Raw genomic sequence first — 24,727 nt, forward strand, 5'->3', positions numbered from 1 at the left:
TCTTTATGAGAAATATCCTACGTGGCGCCCACGTGACGAAAGGAGGGTTAGTTTTACAAATAAAATTTTCACAAGGTCATTTTGCCAATTATAAATTTTTGGAGGGTCATTTTATAAAAAAAGCCCTAATATGTATCTACTCCTGTTATTTATATATATATGTGTGTGTTGTGTGTGTGTGTGTGTGTGTGTGTGCAGATTTTACACAATAGTCCCTAAGAAAGCAACAAAATAGAAGAAAGTTCCTAGTCAACAAGAACAAACCTTCAGCTTCCATATCAACAACACCACCAAATAGTACTGCCCTTTTCTTGTGGACGCACATAGAAAATCCAGCACGAGGACCAGGAGGCATCCCACTCTTCTTAATCTATTCACAAAATAGTTTATGCATGTAGCAGCCAAAAAAAAAAAAAAAAAAAAAAAAANCCCAACCCCTAATATTTCCGCATTTTCTAAAATTCTCAAAAAATCCCAAAAATATTGAAAAACTCCTTTTTAGGTTTTTGCTTCTTTCAAAGGTTTGTTTTTCCCTTAATACCTTAGGGTTTTCATAAATAGACTAGGGTTTTCTCCATAAATTCTAGGGTTTTATTTCTCACAGGGTTTTTATCACAATAGACTTGTAGTTTGTGTTTAACACTACTTCTAAACCTTTTCCTAAACCCTAAACCCTAAACCCTAAACCCTAAACTTGGAACTAGCCAAGCCTAAACAAGCTAGCCCCCTCCCCCCTCTTGGTATCAGAGCTTAGACTTTCTTGGTATAGACACTTAGCCTCTTGACTAACATTGTTTATTTAAAAGACTTTTTGATTAGAGACTTTCTTGGTAAACTAAGACATTCTTGGTTACAATTAGCTAGGACTTTTTAATTATAAACTTTGTTAGTTATGGACTTTCCTACATCATCTTCTCAACAACACAGACTATCTAGATCTAATTCTTCTAGATCTGAAGGTAGTGAATCTACAATATCTTTAAGAGCTCCTAAGTCTAGAGCAAGGAGCATAGTCGAAAAATTTTTTTGCAGACCAACACCTCTTCCGTTAGTTCCTAGATCCCAGACACCTCAATTAGATAATGTTGTAGATGTTGATGATGACATTGCAATATTCCGTACCCACGGGTTACGTCTTATAAATCCAGACATTCTATATGATAAGCGACAACGATATGTTGATAAGACTAAATTTATTTCTTTTAAAAGTGAAGTGTCAGTTGAATGTTATGACGGCCAACACATTTCAATACCCTTAGCTAATAGCGACGTACAAAAGAGTATTAGAAAAGCAGACATAGCTCTTATGCATTTAGGATTAATTGTAATAGGCATAAAAGGACTAGTACGTAAAAAATTAGGATCTAAAGTTCTCCTAATGCCTTATGACAACAGACACAAGAATATAATTGATGCATCTTTAGGTTGCACTGAAATAGATATGAATTTTAACGGTGGAATATTTTATGTTGTTCCAGACTTTCTAATGCCCTCATTAGACTTTGCAAGTCAGATTAAAATTGGTATACAAGTTAGAGGAATAGACTTATATGAAGGACAAAATTTTAGGAATTTACAGGTATGTATTGGATTTACAGGTCTGTTAACACCCACTGCCGAGTCACATTTCTTAATGAACCCTTTAGGTGTAGTAGATCTAATGGGAACACAAGGCATGAAATTAATAGCACCAATGGAAATAGATGCTAAAAAATATGCCGGCCTTGAATGGAATTTGGATAAATTTACGCAAATTCGACAAACTACAATAGCTCCTGCAGACACTATTTACTACCAAAATGAACAAGGAAGAAACTCACTTAGATTTACAGACTTTGAGACAATTGAAGAAACAGAAGATGACAAAGATAGGACTACACCATTAATCCGAAAAAGAAGTAGTACATCATCCCAACTAGGTGAATCGAGTACCCAACGAAGAGATTTAAATCTTCTACCCCAAAATCAACCTCCAAATTTAAATGTACCTTATAACTTAGAAAGCCAACCCAATGTTGAATATAATTTTATGGAATACAACAATATTGACTATTCTTCTGAATCTGAACCTGAAGATGAAGAATTTAGCGATGAAGAAGAGATCCGTCTGATAGAACAGATCAGACTAAAAAGACAATTAAGATCTGAAAAAGATAAAAGATTAGGATACACTCCTCTCAATGACAATTTTATTTATAACCTAAGAGATGAAATTAGAGAAATAAACTTAGCAGAAGAAGGAGAAGGATCTACTGTCCATAATCCTCCTGTTACACATACTCCTCCACCATATCATGTTGAACATCCATTAACTACTCCTCCAGCTCCACAGAGATCTCCTAGACCTCATGCATCCAATCCCGGATACTCACATATACCATATTATGATACAGTCCGAATGCCAGCAGAAACCTATAATACTGGTAATTTTCCTAGACATAGCATCTCCTCAGCCCCAGAAGAACAAATTTACCCATATGGTAGAAATGTTAGATCATATGGCAAAAAATATCCTTTTGAAAATCCTGTTAATTTGCAAGACGCAGGATCTGGAAAAATATTAAACATAGCAGCACATGACCCCCAAACTTGGGATTCTATAATAGACATTTGGAAAGGATTAGTTGTAGCAGATTATATTCGGAATCAGCACTACATGAACACAGACAATGCCGAAGAAATGTATAAATACTTAGAAACCTTCCTAGGAGAATCTACTAAAGGAATGTGGGAACAATATAAAGTTCAATATGAAGAAGAATTTAGACATCTTTTAACACTAGGATGTAATCCTTGTAATTTTACAAACAAAGTTCATTCTCTTATTACAGGCCAAGACCCTAATTCTGGCCAATTACTCCTCCAAAACCAAGCTCTTATCAGCCTAGAACAACTTAGTATTTCAACCTGGTTCCCTATTAAAGACTTTCTACAGGCATACCTATATTATACAAGTATAAGTGGAAATGCATTTAGTCAAGACATAGGAAGAAAATTATTCTTAAAACTTCCAGGAGCCCTAGGCAGAGAAATTCAAGACAGATGGGATACAATGGAAAAAGAAACCATAAGACAACCCAGATACTAAATGGTCCATAGGACAAAGAGTAAAATTCATAATGAATATATTACAAGAAAAATGTGCCAATATTCAAATCACAAAGCAATTAAAAGACAATGAATATTCTTTCTGTAAAAGTGTGGTATATACTCCCCAACAGTATAGAAACCCATTTTATAAAAATCCAAAGAAAAAATCTAAACATTACATCCCTCAATACAAAGGATATAAGACAAGAATNAATCATGTATGGCAAGTAAGAACCTTTCAAGTGTATGGATGGTATTATTACAAAGCAAACAGGTAGTAGATTAATACTAAAGCTAGTTGGTGACTACTTGGTGACCCAGTGTGGCACCTCGCCATGGTCCTCTCGCCAGCCCAAAAAGGCACATAGTGGAACCAAGAGGATAGCTGACGAAAGGGGAAAACAATGGCTAGTTGGCGACTAAAGATTACACCTCACAGTTAATGGGAAAAAAAAATTGACACAAGAAAAGAGACTGCAAGGAAAAAGAAGGATTTTCATTTGTCTGCACATTGCTCTATTGCTCTGTGCCTAAATTACATCAAATTTGAATTCTTAACTGTCCACTGATTACCAAGTTATCAAGTTAAATAGTTTGTTCTTGAGGACTACAAGCTGAATACGAAAACATAGGGAAAACATCAGATAGGAATCTCTAGTTAGTCAAAAATAGTATATTTCACGTCTTCACAAGAATCCAAGGTACTAATTCCACATTGCAAAATAGCATAGTGATAAACATCTTTTGAATTCATATGCTAGTATGCTACAGTTGCTACCTCAATCCATGTTTCATTTTGACTTGCAAAGATTGTAGAAAAGAATCACAAAGCATGCAAGCATTCAAGAAGAAACAACTTGTCTAATCACCTACATCATCTAAAAAAAGTGTAGTAACAAACTTAAACCAATAGGTAAATTACCACAAGTGGCTGTAAAAGACGAATGCTTAAATGCTTTGTACGTAAAAAATTATGTTTCCCTCATATTACTATAATAAAGAAATTGAAACTGCCAAAGAAAATAACCTTGTTCCATTCCCAAGTACGAGGATCGAGAGACCACATGTCTGAATGAACTATTCCTTTCTCTGACCCAATTTTATCAGGGATAGCTTCTTTAAAATAGCCACCATACAGAAATATCTGCTCATGTCCACAAATAGGAGGATGTGCTAAGAAGAACATGCATACTGAAAAATGAAAACTCACAACCAACAGTGGCATATAGGAGCATATAAATGAAAAATAAACATCTTGAGAAAATAAGCAAACCAAAGTAGGTCAGACATAAGGGTCTTAGTCAAGAATTTAATTATTTACGAGACTATCTGAGAGGGTAAGCAACAAAAACAAAAACAAACAGACAAAGGGCAACTCTTGGAAGGACAACTTAAGAAAAATAGTAGCCTGCTAGGTGAAATTGCCCATGCCAAACTACTATAGGTTGGCAGCATCATCGTGAGGTACCAGGGGGTTCGCCAAAAGCAGAACAAGGAGTTGCAGGGCCTACTAGCAGCTCGTAATGGTACTACGAAAGGACAAACTAACATGTTGCTGGCACAATTACCTTTGTTCAAACTATAAAAACACCTTTGACACGAGAGGTTTTGATACCTCTTGGTAAAAATCTAGTCAGATTGTTCTTAGAAGTACTTCTAAGAATCTTTACTCAACTAATAGAATGATTACTAGTAATGTAAAAGATGTGAAATAACCGTTGTTCTCTAAAGCTTAAGCTACCAGAGAACTATTTTTTTTAATTTTATCTTCAATACTTACCCCTCACACGTGGGCTTGAGACGTTTTGATAGACTCAAGGCGTAAGTTTAAATTAAATGGAAGGAAATTTAATGAGGGTAGGGACCTAATAGGATTCGAACTTAGGACTTCCTGCTCTGATGCCATGTAGAAAATGTGAAATAACTGTTGTTGTCCAAAACCTTAAACTATCAAAGAACTGATGTTTTTATATTTTATGTTCAACAACTAATAAAATATCTTAAATTGGTCTTGGGCATACAGTCTTCACTCTTCAGCATATAATAAGGACTAAAAGTTTGTGAAACTCCAAACTTCCAAAAATTGGCCTTCAGTGTTCTTTCAATCTTTCATAAAAATAATGACTGCACTGGCAAACATGAAAAGTGTAGCCATTATTCTCATTAATTTAATCAAATTTATTCTAATCACATGAAATTGTGATAATTGACAGTTACTAATCGGGAGAATCAATTTCTTCCCAAATCATTATGAGCTTGGAAAAAAATATAATTTATATTTAGTTTTTATTTTCCATGATATAATGATATAAATTTCCAAACAATTTCTATTATGCCATCATAGACTTGTAGGCTATCAACGGTTGTCCAAATTCCTTTTCTTCCGGATCACAGATTCATGCACCTGCCTAAGTTTAGGCACTATTTGGGGCCTTGATTGTTTCGAAAACAATTGGCATCAACTCCCCTTATTGCAAAGTACACACTTCTTGATACATGTGTAATCATATATAACAAAAATCTTAATGGCCCTACACAAGACGAAGTATTCACTAGAACATACTTTATTATCAAAGTATCAAACCCACTTACGGTGGCCCATTCCCTAGAACCAGCGGAGTCCACCCATACATGACAGATTCTAAAACTTATTATAACCGCTCAATGCTAACAGAATTATATAATCAAGCATGTACATATGTAAAGAGCATTTATATTTTCTACTGAACTATATGTTGTGCCTCAAGCATATTACCATCACAATATGCACAAATATGAAGGCCCATCTTTTTTAAGGGCAAGTTTGGGCCTTTTATAAATGCAAGTTTAGCCAGTAAGATGAAGTCTGCATCCTCAAAATATATGTAATAACATAATTAAAATTACCAAAAGAAACTTACTTGGTCTTGGAAAACACAAAGCTGAAAACCGCTCCTTGCACTTGGCCATAAAGCTCCAGGCCGGGGCTTTATTTCTTCCCACTACAAGTAAAAGATATTAAATGATAAAGAAACTAATGTCAAACTATCGGATCACCTACTTCAGGACTGGTTGAAAGATACCACACCTATAATATATGGCAATAAGAAAATCTGCAATGTATTTCTGTTCATATTTTAGTACTCACCTTAAAATGGTCCAGATCAAAGACATGCAAATCATTGAAATATCTGCAAATAACAAAGCATAGTCCCACTTAATTTGAAATTCTACGATCTTAAAAATGTAGCTTCCTTGGACTATCATTGACCAAGATACTGATAGTCAAAGAAATTGTCCAAATATTTCTAAACTCTAAGGCTCCGTTTGGATCGGGAATTAGTAGGAACTAGTTATACCGGGGATAGGTACAAGTATGGGTTTTTGTAGGAACAAGGGTATTTTTTTGGTTTGGATGAAATTGTGAGTATAAGCTGGAACTAGAAAAATTGTGTTTGGATGGTTTTTGGGAATAAGAGGAATAGTTGGTAGTTATAAATAGAAAATAATAATATTATCCCTATAATTGAATTTTAAACTTATAATTTTAAATTTAAAATTTTAACTTTTTAATTTTAAAATTAGATATTAAATTTTTAAATTTTAATATTAAAAATTTTAATTTTAAATTTCAGACCAAATTTAAATTTCAAAGTTATAAAATAACAAATTTAAAATTTAAAAACTAANCAATGAATACTCTTTCTGTAAAAGTGTGGTGTATACTCCCCAGCAGTATAGAAATCCATTTTATAAAAACCAAAGAAAAACATCTAAACATTACATCCCTCAATACAAAGGATATAAGACAAGAATGAAATATTTCTTACGGCGATCAAAAGCCAAAAAGCCCTATTTAAATAAAGACAACCATGTTAGAAAATATAAATCCGACAGAACTTATAAAAGCAAACTTCTTTGTTATACATGTAATAGTCCAGGCCATTTTGCAAATGCATGTCCAAGAAGACAAAACATAAAGAACCGAAATGCTTTACTTATAGAAGATACTGGCGAAACCTTGTTAGCAGTAGATGAGTTTGTATCAGACACTGAAACTATTTACTCCATAGAAAATAATATAGTCTACGAAAAGGAAAGTGAAAGAGAATCCTCCTCTGATGAAGACAATAATAACTGCAATACTTTCATAACAAGTATAACCGAAGGCAACAAACACCAAGAACCTACATATTTTTATGAATCTGTTATGATGTTTGAAAACCTAGAAGAAGACGATCCATCAGAAGAAAATACAAAATGGACTTCGTTCTACGACAATACCACTGTTCTGTTTGAAGGAGTACAAACCTTAGAACAAGAACAAAACCCTAATTGGGAATTAGCCGCCCGAGACTACAAAATCCAATTATTAAGACAAAGAGCACAAGAAAGAATAGATAAACGAATATGGAAAATAGCTATGGAATTACAAGACCAGAGTGGATCAAGAGTAAGAGAAATAATGGAATATGAACGCAAGCAAAGGTTATTAGACACTAAGGACCAAAATAAAATTATTCAAGATATTAGGATTCTATTCGATGATCTCTCAGAACAGGAAGATATTATAAAAGACATCAGACATCTCTTTGAAATATCTCAAGTTTCATTTTATGACTCTACTATTAATTTTATGACCCTTATGAATTTAGATGAAGAATGTAGCCATGATTGGCAAGAAAGACAAGGTTATGACCATAGACCTTGCACATACTGCAATTTCTTTCCAGAGAGAAAACTCCGATGTAAATGTCGTTTATGTAAAATTGAAGCATTTTCAATTTGTCTAGACAAGAAATTTAACCGACAATTTACACATTCAGAACCTAAACGAACATTTGAAATTGAACAATTAAACATTCATGAGAAACGTATAATAGCATTAGAAGCTAGAGTCAGTCTTTTAGAAAAACAAGACAATCCACGAAAAAATAAAGAAATCACAAACAAAGGAAAAGGAATAGAAATCCGTGAAAATATGACAGCACTATCTGAATATTATGAAGAAGAAAATTTAAGAGTATATGAAGATAGTTATATCTGTAATGAAGGATTAAAACTCAGAAGCCTAATTGTTCCATGCAAAATACAAATAGGAAATAAAGACTTTGAAACAGAAGCAGTAATCGACACTGGCTGTACGACATGTCTAATACATACAGATTTAGTCCCTCTAAACTATAGAAAAACTGCAAAAGAACCTACAGAAGGAATCCAAATGGACGGTACTGCTCATAAATATACACAGTATGTCACAAATGCAAAAATTAGTTTCTTAGATACATGTAATACATTCAATGAAACCTATACCATTCCCAAAGTCTGGTTACGAAAAATGAAAATAAATGCAGACTTTGTATTAGGCTTAAATTTTATGCTCCATTTTTTAGGAGGAATAAGTATCAACAGAGATTATGTTAAATTTTATAAACATGTCACCATGACTCCAGTACAAAAGAAAGCAAAGAAACCTTTAAAGGATAGAATAGATTGTTGTGACAATTGCTCCAAGGAGAACCTTGTTGCCGAGACAAGATAACAGACGAAACAGACTTATTAGAATTTGACACTTGGCATGATGATTTTTCTTATAATCTAGAAAAATTATTAGATAACGACTCAAATTATACGGATTACGACTTTGTAAACTGGGAAAAATCCCTCTTAAATATAGGTTTTATTAGAAACCAGCAAGACATAGATGAAATACTACATAAACTCGATAAATTAGAAATTATGGGAGACAACCCAATTAAATATTGGGAAAACGATAAAATATATTGTAAACTAGATATAATTAATCCAGAATATATAGTTAGAACTGCATCTATAGACTTCACTAACGAAGAAAGAGAACAATTTAAACTACACATAAATGAACTACTTAAATTAGGTGTTATCCGAAAATCAATATCCAAACACAGATCAACAGCCTTTATAGTTATGAAACATTCTGAGATAGTAAGAGGAAAAAGCAGAATGGTAATTAACTACAAAAGACTTAATGACAATACAAAATTTGACGGATACACTATTCCAGACAAATCTCAATTAATAAATAGCATACAAGATAAAAAGGTTTTTAGTAAATTTGACTGTAAATCAGGTTTTTGGCAAGTAAAAATGGATAAAGATAGTATAGAATGGACAGCATTTACCTGCCCCGAAGGACATTTTGAATGGCTAGTTATGCCTTTTGGCCTTAAAAATGCACCTTCTATTTTTCAAAGAAAAATGGATACAATATTTAATGAACACAGAGATTTTGTTTTAGTTTATGTCGATGACATTTTAGTTTTCAGTAAAAACATGCAAGAACATTTAGGACACCTACAAATAGTCTTTCATGAATTTATTAAACATGGAATTATTATAAGTAAAAATAAAGTCGAACTTTGTAAAAAATACATAAATTTCTTGGGAGTAACTATTGGTGAAGGAAAGATAAAGTTACAGCCCCATATAGCCAAGAAAATCCTAGATATGCCAGACAAACTTGAAACTCTTAAAGAATTACAATCCTTTTTAGGACTAGTAAATTATGCCAGAACATTTATCAAAGACCTAGGAAAAATTGCAGGACCTTTATATGCTAAGACTGGAAAATCAGGACAAAGACACTTTAATACTGAAGACATAAAATTGGTTAAACAAATAAAAGCCCTCGTATCTGAATTACCAGACCTAGATCTTCCATTAGATTCTGATTATATTATTATAGAAACAGACGGTTGTGATTTAGGATGGGGTGCAGTCTTAAAAGCAAGATCTAATAAATATAGTGACACAAAAGAAGAAAAACTATGTGGATACGCAAGCGGAAAATATAGAGAAAGAGGAAAAATAAGCAGTATAGACGCTGAATTATTAGCTGTAATATATGCCCTAGATGCTTTCAAGCTAAATGTTATAAATAAACATGAAATAACAATTAGAACAGACTGTGAAGCTATTACTAAATTCTCTCATAAAAATGACGAAAAAGCTAGTTCTAGACGCAGATGGATTAATTTTCAAGACAGAATATCTATAACCCATATTAATTTTGAACATATTAGAGGGAAAGATAATTTTTTTCCTGACCAATTAAGTAGAGGATTTTTTGAGCATACCACTTTTGAGATTAACATGGTGTATGTTGATATTTCAGATTCAGACATTTCAGGCTCAGACACAGACATGAATCCAAAAGCTTCTAAATCCCTCATAAAACCACCACCTATTATAAGACAACCTCGGATAGCCTATGGCAAAGAAAATCTCATTTACTATTCCCAAATTATTTTCCGTCCTCGAAACCCTACCATAATATTACCAGACGAACAAAAATGTTTGATTGACAATCTATGGTTATGTTACCATAGGACATCTACTCACCAAGACCAAGACAGAAAATATTTTGTTGCATGCATAAACTTCTTAATAGAATATTTTCAGACAGACAAGCCTAAAGACTCTTTCCCTTACTATGTGGTATTTCAAGGTTTTAAAATTGACATTTTTGATTCCTGGATTGATGTCATCTCCCAAATCAAAAATTTTCCACAACCACTCTACAAAGGTTTTCATTCTATCTCCGAAGCCTTAGACACTGCTCGCACCCACTTTGGCCCAAACTTTTTTATTTCTCCCAATATTCGCTCCTCTCCACATATCCAAGCCTCTACATCCACCCACAATCTTGAGAAAAATAGTTTCTGTGAAAACTGCTCAACAATGGCAACACAGCTTCAGAAGCTGAATACCATTTGCGATGACTTAAGAACAAAGGATCAGAAAAATCTACAAAGAATTGCAATCCTTGAACAGCAGATCAGAGACCTCAAGCATCCTTCACAACAAGGTATTGTATCTCTATCTCAATCTTCCTCTTATCCTCCTCCAAAGTATCCTCCTATAATGACAATAACACCAAGTTTGGTCTTTCCCCCAATTACCAACATAAATGCTCCTTTTCAAAACCCACTAATCCCAGTAGTCCATCCATCCACCTCAGTAAAACCGCTTCCACTATCATCAGCACCTTTTCCACCACAAAAAGCCTTCCACAAAAAACCTCCACAGCCAATTGCTAAACCATTTCCAAGAACTAAGCCCTCTTCAGAACCATTACCACACCCTAGTATAGGAAACACTGAAGAAAAACAAGAAGATCCCATGATACTAGAAGCACCTTCTCCCAAAATTGACAATTTAGGGGAAAATGCTTAGCCGCCTGGTTCTGATATTTTGTACATATTTGTATATATTTCTTTCAGTTCTGCATCTGTTTTTCAATTGTGCCTTTTCATGTAGTCCGCGTATTCGGACACTGCTAAAAAAAAAAAAAAAAAGGAGAGAAAAAGGAAATTTCCAGAGAAAAGTGAAAATATGAAAAGAAGAAGAAAGAATCTGGAAATGAAAAAACCAAAGAAAAAATTGAAAAACAAGAAAAAAGAAGAAAAAAGAAAAAATCAAGAAAAGAAAGAAAAAATCAGAAAAAGAAAAAAGAAAAAAGAAATGACCCGCTGTGATCTTTTCACAGGCAAAAATAAGGGTTTTAGTCTAGGACTTTAATTTTCGGTTTTTATTTTGTGTTTTTTCCTAATCACCTTGTGATCCAACTCCACCACCAAAAGTAAGGTTCCAAAGTCTGTTCCCAAACAGACACCACCTTCAGGAAACCCAACTTCCCAATTTGTCAAGAGCAATTTTCGGTCTCCTGCAAGCAAATAGCGAATCAACACGTGGCCTCCATCAGGACAAATATTGAAGTGACACGTGGACATCACTAGTGCACCAGGTCCACCGAATTCCCAAAAAATTCCGCCAATGATGACCATCCAAAAACATCTTCGCCCCAGGTGGTTTTTGAAAAATGGTGGGCCCACGTCATCATGTCGCGTCATCATTCCTTCCATTACCTCAACCTGCGTAGCCGCGGTTTTTTTGAAAACCAGGTGCCGCCGCAGTTTTCTCCTCCAAAACCACTCTTCCTTTTTCCTATAAAAGGAAGCCTTCCTCCTCCTCTTGAAGGATGGTGAGCAAGGAAGCAGAGCAAGAGAAAATCCCACTTAGCCCCTGCCTTATGTAAAAATTGCGCTGAAGCTTAAAGGAAGATCATTTCGACGACAAGTGAAGAATGAAGCTCTCATCCTGTTAGATTTAGCATCTTAGCTCCACAAATAATCCCCTAATGGCTTTTATATTTCTCCCCCTCTCCCCCTCTTGGTATCAGAGCATTTGGTATAGACACTTGGTATCAGCTCTGATACCAAGAGGGGGAGAGGGGGCTAGCTTGTTTAGGCTTGGCTAGTTCCAAGTTTAGGGTTTAGGGTTTAGGGTTTAGGGTTTAGGTCCTTTAGGAGAAGGTTTAGAAGTAGTGTTAAACACAAACTACAAGTCTATTGTGATAAAAACCCTGTGAGAAATAAAACCCTAGAAGGCTAGCTTGTTTAGGCTTGGCTAGTTCCAAGTTTAGGGTTTAGGGTTTAGGGTTTAGGAGAAGGTTTAGAAGTAGTGTTAAACACAAACTACAAGTCTATTGTGATAAAAACCCTGTGAGAAATAAAACCCTAGAATTTATGGAGAAAACCCTAGTCTATTTATGAAAACCCTAAGGTATTGAGGGAAAAACAAACCTTTGAAAGAAGCAAAAACCTAAAAAAGAGTTTTTCAATATTTTTGGGATTTTTTGAGAATTTTAGAAAATGCGGAAATATTAGGGGTTGGGTCAGATTATGTAATATATTAAGTTGTAGAAAATTCCTAAGAGGAAAAGTGAGAGTAAGAAAAAGAAAGTTGAAATTTTAACAATTTTTTGGGTATTTTTTGGGAATTTTTCTGACGCTAAAAATATATTAATTAGTGTAGAGTACTATGCACGATTAGTGCGTACGTATATAGAAGTTACTATGCAAAAAACACTATGCGAGTTACTATGCAAATTAGTAAAGAAAGATTTTTATAGGAGAGACCGTATGTCGGCTACTTTGAAGAAGGGTGGCAAAATACAAGCAAGATTTTTCTGGATTTTTTAGTATTTTTTCTGTCTGGAAATGTTGCTGTCGAAAATTAGCGAAGTTACTATGCATGATAACTATGCATACAGTGGCTTCACGTGAATGAGATTTTTTTTTTTTTTTATCAAAAACACTATTCACGTAAGAATTATGGTTTTACTATGCAAATAGTGAAAGTAGAACAGAAAAATGTGCAGAGGAGAAACTATATGTCGGCTACTCTGGACAAGGGTAGCAAAAGACTCGTGGGAATATTTTTGATTTTTTAAGATTTTTTAAGAATTTTTTCGGTCTAAAATTTAAGTGGCGTAATTAGTGCTAATTATGAAAAGTGACATGCACGTGGGGGGTTTTTTATTTTTTATTTTTTATATATTTCTTTTTTTTTTTATCTTTTTGAGTTTTAAAAACTTAAATTGAAGTGTGTTTGTAGGCGGAAACGATGTTGGTCGCTATTAAATACTAATTTAATTGGGATGTGTAGGTGGATGTTTAGATGAAATTGTTTGATAGACAGTTCGCAGTAAAAAAGGAACGGAAAGAAAAATATATATGTCTTAAAGGATATTTTTTCTAGTATGAATAAAAATAGGATGAAGCGCAAATTTAAAATCGCCGTTGTGGAAGATAAAATTTTAAAATCTTTTTTAAAGTAGGTCCCGTCTGGTACTCCCTTCTAGAAATCAAGATAAAAATTTTCTCAGATGTTTTTTTTATATTTCTAAAACTCTTTATCTCATTAAATTTTCGATGTTGCAATTTTCCTAATACTCGGACTTATGATGAAATTTAATTTTCTAATGTGGATAACACCACTTAAGACACAGTGTTGGTGCACAAGACCCTCTTGGCGTACAGTTTTCAGAGAACCTCGCTCTTACGCCGCAAAGCACTTCTGGCTATCAATGGCGAAATTTACAGAGCATTTTTTCTCTTATCAAATCTGCCAAGCATATATGCTTTACACTTGCTTAAGCTGAAATAATTACTCAGAGAGAACCCATAAATTTTCATTAAGAGTCCAAGGAAAGGGAATCATGGGGCAAAGAAAATGCCATGGATAGAAGAGTTCGAGAAATATAATATTAAACAAGAGATAAAACTTACATCACAACGCTAGAAGGTTTCCCTTCCAGGACTTCCCGGGGGGAAAGAAGGACTTGTTTGTACAGACTCTTCACTCCAGATTGCAGTTGTTGAAAAGATAAATTTTTACAGGAAGGACAGGAAAATAAAAGCCATTGNGGGATATCGCCCTTATCCCCCCCTTTATCCGAGCCAAACGGGGTGTAAAGATCACCAGAATGCACATTCCATTAGGTGAAAGACGTGTCAGTAACACAGGTACAGTAGATGCATGGAGAGGAACAAGAAAAAAAAAAATGTAAAAAGCACACATAGTGACTAAGAAGAGTGTCATCTCATATCCATAATCCAGAAAAAGAAAGTGTGCTATAACATAAAATTAAACATGGAAACACATTAAAACACTCCATATAATTCGATTGTGTTTCTTATCTCGCAAGTTTTTGTACTAGCAAAAGTTAAATCAATTTATCAATTCAGGCCAGTTAAGCCGATCTTACTTCCCTGATTATGATATACCGACTTATGAATGCAGCACGGATTACAAAGTGAGGACTCCTGGCATGAAATGTAAATCTAAAACTTACTCGATACATTGCACTGTTTCAAGTCAAAGGATTAAATCAGGACATATTATCTCCTAATATTCCATGAAATACCAAAAACTGTGAAACATGCTTGTGCCCTTTTTATCAACTTGCAATTAAATTGGATGAAACAACGAACAAGAAACAATTATAAGCTCATAGAAAAAGGAGTGAAGGAAATGGAAATGAGACAAAGCAAGCATAAGTTTTGAGTGGTATCCATTTATTCAAGTGAATTTTGAAGCAAGGAAAAAACGAGACATGTTACTTCCGCAACGTAACGATATTTGATTCAATTAGTTGTGGCCTCCCTTTCATGCCAGGTTGGGTTAGCCATATGAATCATCAAAAGAAACTGCATGTGATCAGTCAAATGGATCTTCTTTACTATTGTCATCTTGAGCTATGCCCTCTCCCAAACAAAGTGGAATTATATCTTGCCTAACTTCCAGTCATGTCATTTGTACCCCCGTCTACCTCTTCTCACATCATACGCTTGGCTTGCCTTCCTCATATAGACTTGGGGACTTTAATCACCACATCATATATGGGTATTATCTTTGAAAAACCTCCATCGGAAGTCACTCCTACCTCACAGTGAGCATCTTCATTCCTAATTCTACCATACCATACATACTTACCAAATAAAACATTCTCATCTCAACTACAATTGCTCTGTGTGCACGTTGTTTGTTAATGACTACTGCATAGAGCAAAGTGGGCTTATAGATCGTTAAGGTGAAACATTCTATTTGCATAAAGCAAAGTGGGCATATAGACAATGTATAAAACTTGACCTGAAAGTTCCCAAGGTATCTAACTATCACAAAGGGCACACACGGGATCCCACATTTATTTGATGTCTTACATACTTCTCGATAATCCCATCATTTTAAATAACTAAATAGATAAATAGAAATGCTCGCTGCCTATTTTTGGCCATATATTGGCAATACTTCTTTGATTAACCTTTAACCTTTCTAACCTTCACCCTTTCTCCTGATTCTAGTAAACAAAATGCACCAGTTACTCAAAATGCTCCACTTATTTGGTCTATACTCCAGGAGTCCTACTTATTTTCAAGTTTAAACTCACATAACTACCAAAGTGAACAGAAAGAAACACATGCCAATAAGTTAGCCACAAAATGGTTAAATCCACATAGAGATTATCTACAACAATGCAAGCTTGATATCTCTGGAACTCCATCACGTCAAATGGCAAATTTCAAACCTAAACAAAACTATGCCTAAATTATTATCTGGCTTAGATTGAATAAAAACTTGGACCAAGTTAAGCACAACATAGTGATATTCTAGCTGGTTATCTACAACAATGTGAGCTTGCTATCTCCGTACGTTTCTTAATTAACAAAGGCTAAAAGAGAGTATGCCAATATGATCAACGTTAGAAGACAAAAGAACTAAAATTGTAACACAATGAATGAGGTGTAATTAATTAAAAATGAAATCCAAATGAATGTAGGATTTCATAAAAGCACATGCAATTAAATGATTTGTTCATTTGATGGGCTACACTATTCCTAGCACATGTGGAAAGGAATAAGAATAACACAAATAATGAAAGAATAGTAGATGATGTCACCAAAATCTGTGAGGAAATGACTATCAATCTGGTAGTCTCACACGCTGCCATACTACTGCAGTTTTAACAAATAGAATCAATACTAAACAGAAGCATGATTTTAATTCACATGTTCAAGACTCACAGGCTTTTATCTGGAAGGAATTTGATTCTAATGATTAATTGAAAGAACATGATAAATGAATCAGCTCATAAGTAAAGTTCCCTTGACTGTCTTTAAGCAAAGTTTCTTGAGACATTCCTGGTTCAGGCTTAGAACATTTTAAGGACCTGGAACAAACATACAGTAACCTATTCCCAAAAAATTGTGAATGCAAAAGTGCAAGATAGATTCAGTGTGTCATGCAGGCATATTCAGCAAATGAAGTTGAACTCAAGAGCAATCTACATAAAAAGCATTTTCTTCTTGATCTAGAAAATTTTAACTCTAACAGTGAGCCCCCAGTAGCTAAGAGTACCAATTGCTAAGATAACAAGCCCATTATGTTTGTATAATATTATGTAATTACAATGTTCTGATCAAATGATCTACATGTGCAAGCTGACCTGCCAACACAAGAGTATGAAGTACCAACAGCTTTAAATCTAGTGACTTCAAATTATAATAAATAAAGTTATAAATTAATATCTTCAAAAGTTACATAAGTAGAACAAATTACCAACCTGACTTCTCTAAGAGTGTCATAGAAGCCGCCAAAAACTATAATTTTGTGCTTGTACAGTACCTGATAACAGGCAAAAAAAAAAAAGAGAGAGAGTGAGAATAACTACTATGCATTATCCTAGCAAGGATTTTAAGTGTCATGGCACAGGGTCAAACTGAGAACTTGTCAGCCCAGCCCGGCCCGCGCCGTGCCATGCCGAGCCGATGTGTGGTGATCATAAAAATACCTATGTGCCGACACACTACGACATAAAATATATTTCTTTGGCACCGATATATTCTAATTGCTTATTATATTTCTTTACCAAATCTTCTGCACTTTATTGATAACTACCTAATAATTTCAAAGAAAAAAGGATGTTGAGCCATGCCACTGGCACAGGGGTCGTATCGTGCCGATATCTTGTCGGCACAATACAACACTATGGGCCGATACAAACTTTGCTAATAAGTATAGCAAGTGAAGTATTCACTATGCCATGTAGAAGTACCATAGTAAGGTAGAACTAGCTACACATGACTGGGAAGCTATGCATGCATATATGCGCAAAAATGGTCAAAATTTTTGCTGGAATAGTAATACGTTCCCAAACGAGTCAGAAAATAAATATACAGTAGTTACCTTGATCATGGTAAAAAACTTATAATGGCTTGTTTTGCGATTTCTTTGGTTTTTCTCCTATAATTTCTTCTTATTTTAACATTTTTTTAGGGGGGGAACACCTTAGAGCTTTAGGCCGACCTTTCCCATGTTGAAGTTCTTTAAGATTGTCTTCTAGCCAAACTTTTACCATTTTGGATTTTGATTGAGGTGATGACTCAAATGCCTCCAAGTTTCCTACAATTAAAATGATCTATCATTGTCAATTAACTTGACACATTTCTTTCATTTGACATAATGCACATGAGAATATTGTAGTTTATTATGTTGTGAATTGTGATCATGCTCCTATAATTGCATACTATCGTGGTTAATTAACTTGGAACATTACTTTCCTTTCCTATATCGCACAAGAGAACATTGTGGCTGATTATGTCGTCAATTGTGATCGTGCTTGCATAGAGTGCACAATCAAAACTGATATGTTTAGTTGTAGTTATAAACACTAATAATTGGACATAACAGATAGCAATCATGTTGATTAATATATATTTAGTTTTCTTGGCTTCACTTAGTCTAGACTTAAAGGTACCTCCATTTATAGGACCTATTGAGCCATAATCTGACATAGATTACTTATCCCGCACTTGACCTCCATAGGTAGTTAACTATGTGTATTTATTATTGACCGAGTATTATCCTTTGACTGGATACCTGGCGATTTTTTTTTCTTTTAATTTTTTTGTGTTACTCTTGGACATCATGAGGATGATGTACATCAAATGGCATTCCTAGTTTGCTATTACTCACTCCGGTATAATTACGAAATTATCTCAACAATATGATATGAAAAAGCCTATTGTGATACAGTTATGCAGTATGGCTTTTGTAATATAGTTACTAGATGAGAAGTCATGTTATGGTAGTATGATCCCAGACTAGGGGTTCCAAAGAAACTAAGGCGCTCAAACTCAAGCAGTTTTAGTAATATTGAAAGAACACCTCTTTTAAAGAGCCATTCCCTTTATTGCGATGGCGGAGATTCAAGGATTCTCGCATACCCCAAACTGAAAACTGGTCCAGAATTATTGTAAGAACTCGTCATTTAAAGGGCGCAGTTTCCCTGCATCGCATTAGCTGGGTTTTGAGGATGGTGGGTCTATCTCAGACTAAAAATATTTGTTTGCACTGAAATGGGAGATGTCTATTGAAAGTTCGAGAAAGTTGCCAGCACACACGTTCGATGCAATGCGAGCTCAAGATCTCTAATCTTGCACTCACAACAGCACGGAGATCGGCCTTTTGACTTCGAACTCCCGCTCACACCTTTGTGCTTCCAAACAGTTGCTAATGTAAGAACACCTCTTTCCACGGGCAGCTCCCCTGTTGCAGTTGCTAGCTGAGAAGGACCATGGAAGTACTCTTGTACAGCACTACTTCTGGCATTCTATTGCTATCATTCCACAATAGATATGTGATATTGCAAGAGTTATGGTCTATGGCAGCTTGTGGTACTCTATGATGGCCATGTTTTCTGTCATGGTAGGCAATTTGAGACGACTTTGGGATTCTAATATGGTGTCAATATTCTTTTACAATTGGGATTATGATGCAGTCATTCCTGTTTTACTGCTACCATTCATCTTAGGCCATGGACTGATCCTGCATATTGTTCGGATAGTTATAAATATTACATTATACAATTGTTTACATAGTTATAAATTAATTAATTATCCAACTCTTTGGGATAATACTCCTAATCAGCTGAGCATTTGCACGTAGGCACTTCTGACGTAAGCAAAGACCTCTATCCTTGCTCAACAGTATAAGCGTGGGCATGTTTGTTTCCACGGAAGTCCAGCATGAAGTCGCCACTTCGTGGAGCTCGAGATAGCCGGCGTTTGGACGACGCTACAATCTTGGAAGTTGGTGGGGCCCACACGGCCCGCACACGTGAGATAGTCTCACGCCATCACGTGGTCATGAGTTCGCATACAGCGCGATCTTGCAACTTCGCGATCATCAGGCACAAAGTTGAGTTTGCCGTACAGACGGAAGTCGCCGTCTTACATGGAGTTGAGCTCGTGTTAACAAACACGCCCTTGCTGTGGAACCTTCTGCATAGCCCTGTAGTGACGGAGCCTGAGCCCGAGAGTTACAACACGAGCAACATGTGGCACTTTTATTATAGTTTAGTCATAGACAATATATAGGTTAGGGTGCATGTTATATTTGTATCATTTATCCATAGCGCGTATCTTTTCATAATTTAGTTTTTAATCTATACTTGTAAGACCTGTCAGTTTTACTTTTTAGATATTTGTTCTTCTCTTTGAATTAATTGCTGTTGAGCTGATGCATTCGGTGAAGTCTTGCACAGTCATACGGCTGAGCCCAAAGAAAGGACTATTCTACGATTAAGTGGCGGCCTGGTTACAGCATAGGAGGTATAGGGGCATGAAAACTTCCATGGTAAGTCTCTAGCACAAAGCCACATCGGCAGTTTGAAATTGTTTCAACAATCTTAACAAACTAGATCATAATTTATCTACTAGTCCAGATTTCCAACAAAAGAAATCACAAAGAATGTAAGTTTACCAAACAAGACTAATTTATCAATATATTTGTCTAGAGAACCAAGGATGCACATAATAGCACCAAATAAATCACGACATGTAGACAATGAAAGGAAAAAAGATACCATCCTATGTCCCGAACGAGCACTCGGATATCCTTTTATTTGTAATTGTTCCCATTGATTTGTTTTTAGATCCAACATCCAAAAATCCTGCAAAACAGAATTTTCTCAGAAAGAGAGGTATGAAGTCAAAAATAACTAACAGCTCTAAAAGAATGGCGTCCATCAAAAAGTACTGTGCTACAAAAAAGTGAGAGAGAATTTCTTTGCGAGGCTAGATGGGAACATGGCTTTTCTAATCGCCAACTTTGAAATCATTAAGCTAGTGCAGCCATAAAAATAAACCAGGTGATATAATTTTCTATACTATACCTGGTAAAACAAACAATTTAACGAAAAAGCCAAAATGAAGCAAGAATTAATGAATAGAGCTATTAAGCTTATTTAATCCTTTGTTTGCATGCAGATACTTTCCATGAAAACTCGTTAGCTATATGAGAGAGCTGTCACAAATGGGTGAACAACATATGTAGCTGAACATTGACAAGCTCACAAGCATGAGACAATCCTCTTCGTAGTTGCAATTGGAGAGATTGGGCAATATATGGAGAACATTTAGAAAATCAACTTCATTGATTCATAGAAATAAAATAAAATAAAAGTTTCTCAAAACTTCTGTCATAATGTTAGATCATGCAAATAAGAATATTCAACAGTGAGCTACTGTTTAAATTGACTCAAGAAAATACTGCATGAAAGAAAAACATTAAGAAAAATCAAAGACTAAATAAACTGTTAATGGCGGATAGAAGCATAATAAAATGTGCTCTATCTTAAGCCCCTGCCCTGGTCATTTAGATCAAACTAGAAGTTTCAATTAGATACCGGCATTCTACGGGATCTAAAAATTGCCATAACATTTTTTGCAGCTCCTGTTACAGACCCGCAACTGTAAATAGTCCAGAAAAAGAGTTGGAAGCCAGCCTGCTTTTGAAGCCATGAAAACTAGTTTGATGATCGACAGCTAACAATTTTTGGGGAAAATCAAGCAGCCTTCTCCTAGACATCCTCTTTAACTCATAGGTCTATTCCTTATACAAGATTCCCCCTTCTACTACAATCCATATGAATTTGGCCATTTCATGAATTGTATATATGAGAGCTAACCACATGAATGAGTTAAGCGCAAAGAAGAGTGTACGTAGGATCAGAAGAGGATCAGGGCCTGAACTGTGTTTAGATTACTCATTAATTATGAGGTGAACAAATTAGTTTGAGCAAAAATGACTTGATTGATGAGATTTAATGTGATATATGCTACAATAACTATCTAAGATCTTCCCTTGGCCCTTTACTATAAGGAAAGCTATCTCCAAGTCTTATCCATGTAGATGAGCTTTGAATAGCAGTTCTATATGCAGCATAATAATTGTCAATCATTTAAAGTTGTTGATGATGTTATCTTGATGTGAGACATGAAGAAGAGTAAATACAGTACAATAAGAAGAGTGGAGATAAGAATTATATATCAAAGATCTTGGGGGCAAGACAAGCAATGACTGAAACATAGAGGCAGAGAATTAGAAGAAAGAACGAAAGCTCAGCAAACGTTTATGGCGAAAAGATACCTCAGATAAGGGCTCTGGCATCTTACGACAATATCAAGGCTAACAAGGATAAGACTCAATAATGAAGTGCGATGTTGCAAGCGTCTAGCGTAATAGATGGATAGCTCCAAAGTTTATATGTTTAGAGAATGCCATTGCATTCTACCATGCTTTATTGTACTAAATAAATATTGGGACGTTAAGAAACAAACCCAAAATATCAAGCATAATTATAACAAATGAAAGTGTTCAGCAGAGTTTGCAAAAATACAAGAAAATATTGGATGCGAAATAAAGATAACCAACCTAAAGCACGAGCAGCCTCAAGCCCTCAACTTAAGAAGAAAATGAGGAAAGACTAATAGGTATGGTCCGCACATATAAATGTAGAGATGCATACGCACCAATCCAAAAGAGTTAGGCTATCCAAATAGAAGATTTAAAAAAAAAAATACAGAGGAAGGTTGAAAATAATATAATTAATATGATTAGAGGACTAGAACAAGGCCAATTAGCAACTACAAATTATAAGTAGATATAGCTTAAAAAAGGATTGATTGATAATAGAGGTCAAATATAATAATAAAAACTAAATTTCTTTTGTCAATTCATATATCCAAACCCATTCTGTATGAAGTTAAAGAGAGCAGTTAAAGTAAAGTTGATTTGAGAAAGAACCAAGTCCAAAGTTTAATCTAAGATACAAGCTTATAAATAATTGTTAATTCATAATCAAATTACATTGCCATAATGCCATATCATTCAAGCTTATCAAAAAAATTTCTTCATAATCAAATTACATTGCAACAATGCCATATCATTCCACATCAATCAAAAAGAAACATGCATAACTGTGTGTAAGAAAAGGGTAAACAGACGAAGAGTGGAAAAGGAGAACCATATTCCCGTTATTACCCTATAGTGGTGGAAACGTTCCTGATTGGGGGAAGTGAATTCGCCGCCTGAAGCATAATATGAATCTCCCTCATTAGCTGGTAAATGTAGTTATAGAGGATACAAATAGGCTTGGATGAAGTTGATTACCAAAGATGTATACATGGTTTTTCCAAGCAACTGCTTGGTGAGCACTACGAGGAGGCGGACTATTCGGACTTGATATTAAGTTCCATTCTTTTTTCTCTACATCATAGCGATAAAGATCACCATAAACACAAGTCTGCAGAAACAAATTACTTAAACTATCATTCGATCTTGAATTCAGACTTAAGGGTTAAAGGTACCAGAAAATACCAAATACAGAATGGAGCTGAGCCACTATAATCAAATAAATGCAATTACATTAGAATGAAAAAAAACAAAATACAGGGTTTCCACAGAGTCAAAACGGACCATATGTATTCTGACAATTTTCTTTCTGAAGATGATAATTAATGCAATCATAAACGAAATGAACGCTATCTGTCATCTCGATGTGACAGAAAGTTTGTAAACTATTCTATGCTAAAATGCAAATAATCCTACCAGACAACAAGGCAGTAATAGTCCTCACCTTTTTGCCATTATAAAACTCTCCACCATACAAAATCAATTCTGTATCTTTCAAAGGATTAATCGTCAGCTGCAATAACGGATAAGATATTATTAGATCAACTCCAAGGAACACGGAAATCACAGTATAACAGAAGTAGGAAGACATTTTGCCATGAAATTCTCAATCAAACCAAATCGAACTCTCTGCAAATAACGCTGCTAATCGAACTTAATAAGCGATTAATCAATCCCATATCTGGCGAGCAAACATAGAATTGGCAAAACATGCTAACTTTATTACCTGGATGTAGCTATTAAAATCATCCGACCAGTGAAAATTTATAGTATTCACCTCAACAACTTGACTCAAAGATGTCATTGTGATCATCCGACAAGCCCACTATTAGTAATTTCATAATTTGTTGTGCCAAATTATTGAAGCAAAATGCTTTAACCCATTTACTTGTAAAGTTCTATGCACCATACTAGAGTCACAAGTTGTTACTATCCAATACGAGAGTACTGGAGCGTCACAATAACAAAAAAGGAAGAATCCTTTTCACATAAACTTGATTTCGCTGGGAATCACCACACTTATAAAAAGGGAAAGACAAGTTTAGGCTTCATTTGGTACTATTATGCTTTTTTAAAAAATAGAAATTTCATGTGAAAAAAAAAAGAAACAAAGCAAGCAGTGCATTGCAAGCCAAACAACTACATCTCATTACACAGAACTTGTAGTACAATATCAAAGAAGGCCTTAGGGCTTGTTTCGATGCATATCTTGATCAGCATATCTCCTTGATTTACTCAACAAATTTATATATATTATTCGGTAGATGAGAAGTGTGACATGTGTCTAAAATGGAGTGAAAATCGAACTCCTAGCTTCCAATCACCTAAGAAAAGCTTAAGTTACTATTAGATATTTAAACCACTGACCGAGCAGTTGGATCGCGGCGACGGAGCGGGCACGTTCTCCTCGACGTGAACCTCCTTCTTCTTCGCCTCCTCCTTCTGAATGCTTTTCTGCAATCAAGTTTTAAGTGATTGAAACAAATTCTTAGGGTTTGGAAAAAGAATCGGGTTTAGGGTTTTAGAGAGGTTGGGTGGGGTGGGCGGGAGAGAGAGTACGAGGATGGCGTCGATGTCGTCCTCCTCGGAGACTTTCTTGCTGTCCCTGCGGGCGCGCTTCTCCTCCGCCTTCGCCGTCTTCCTCTCCGTCTTCTCCTTCCCCCTCCCGGGCTTCTTCGCCTTCTTCCCCATCGCCTCCTATTCCGTGGCCTCCCCTTTTCCCTGCCGCCGGCTTCCAATCGCTCGCTCGACCAAAGATGGCTTTCTCTTTCTGTAAAGAACTGACAACTCTAATTATTCG

The 24,727-nt window shown here is 35.2% G+C and overlaps 1 protein-coding gene across 4 annotated transcripts; it reads right to left on the reverse strand.

Annotated features, from left to right (window-relative positions):
• On the reverse strand, positions 118–24,727 carry LOC109726825 (kelch domain-containing protein 4-like). 4 transcript variants are annotated; one of them, XM_020256627.1, is made up of 11 exons: positions 24,487–24,726; positions 24,295–24,381; positions 23,372–23,440; positions 22,906–23,038; positions 22,777–22,823; positions 20,318–20,404; positions 17,015–17,076; positions 6,218–6,260; positions 5,991–6,071; positions 4,118–4,234; positions 118–370 (listed from the first exon to the last, which is right to left on the reverse strand). In XM_020256627.1, the coding sequence occupies exons 1-11, from the start codon at positions 24,616–24,618 to the stop codon at positions 146–148; spliced, it is 1,083 nt and encodes a 360-aa protein (XP_020112216.1). In that variant the 5' UTR covers positions 24,619–24,726; the 3' UTR covers positions 118–145. The 4 variants fall into 4 exon arrangements, 3 of the variants coding, with proteins under 3 accessions (XP_020112216.1, XP_020112217.1, XP_020112218.1); XM_020256628.1 differs by lacking the exon at positions 118–370 and having other exon boundaries at positions 4,157–4,281; XR_002220621.1 differs by lacking the exons at positions 118–370; positions 6,218–6,260 and having other exon boundaries at positions 4,157–4,281.

Source organism: Ananas comosus, linkage group 21 (genome assembly GCF_001540865.1).
Source record: "Ananas comosus cultivar F153 linkage group 21, ASM154086v1, whole genome shotgun sequence".
Taxonomy (NCBI): domain Eukaryota; kingdom Viridiplantae; phylum Streptophyta; class Magnoliopsida; order Poales; family Bromeliaceae; genus Ananas; species Ananas comosus.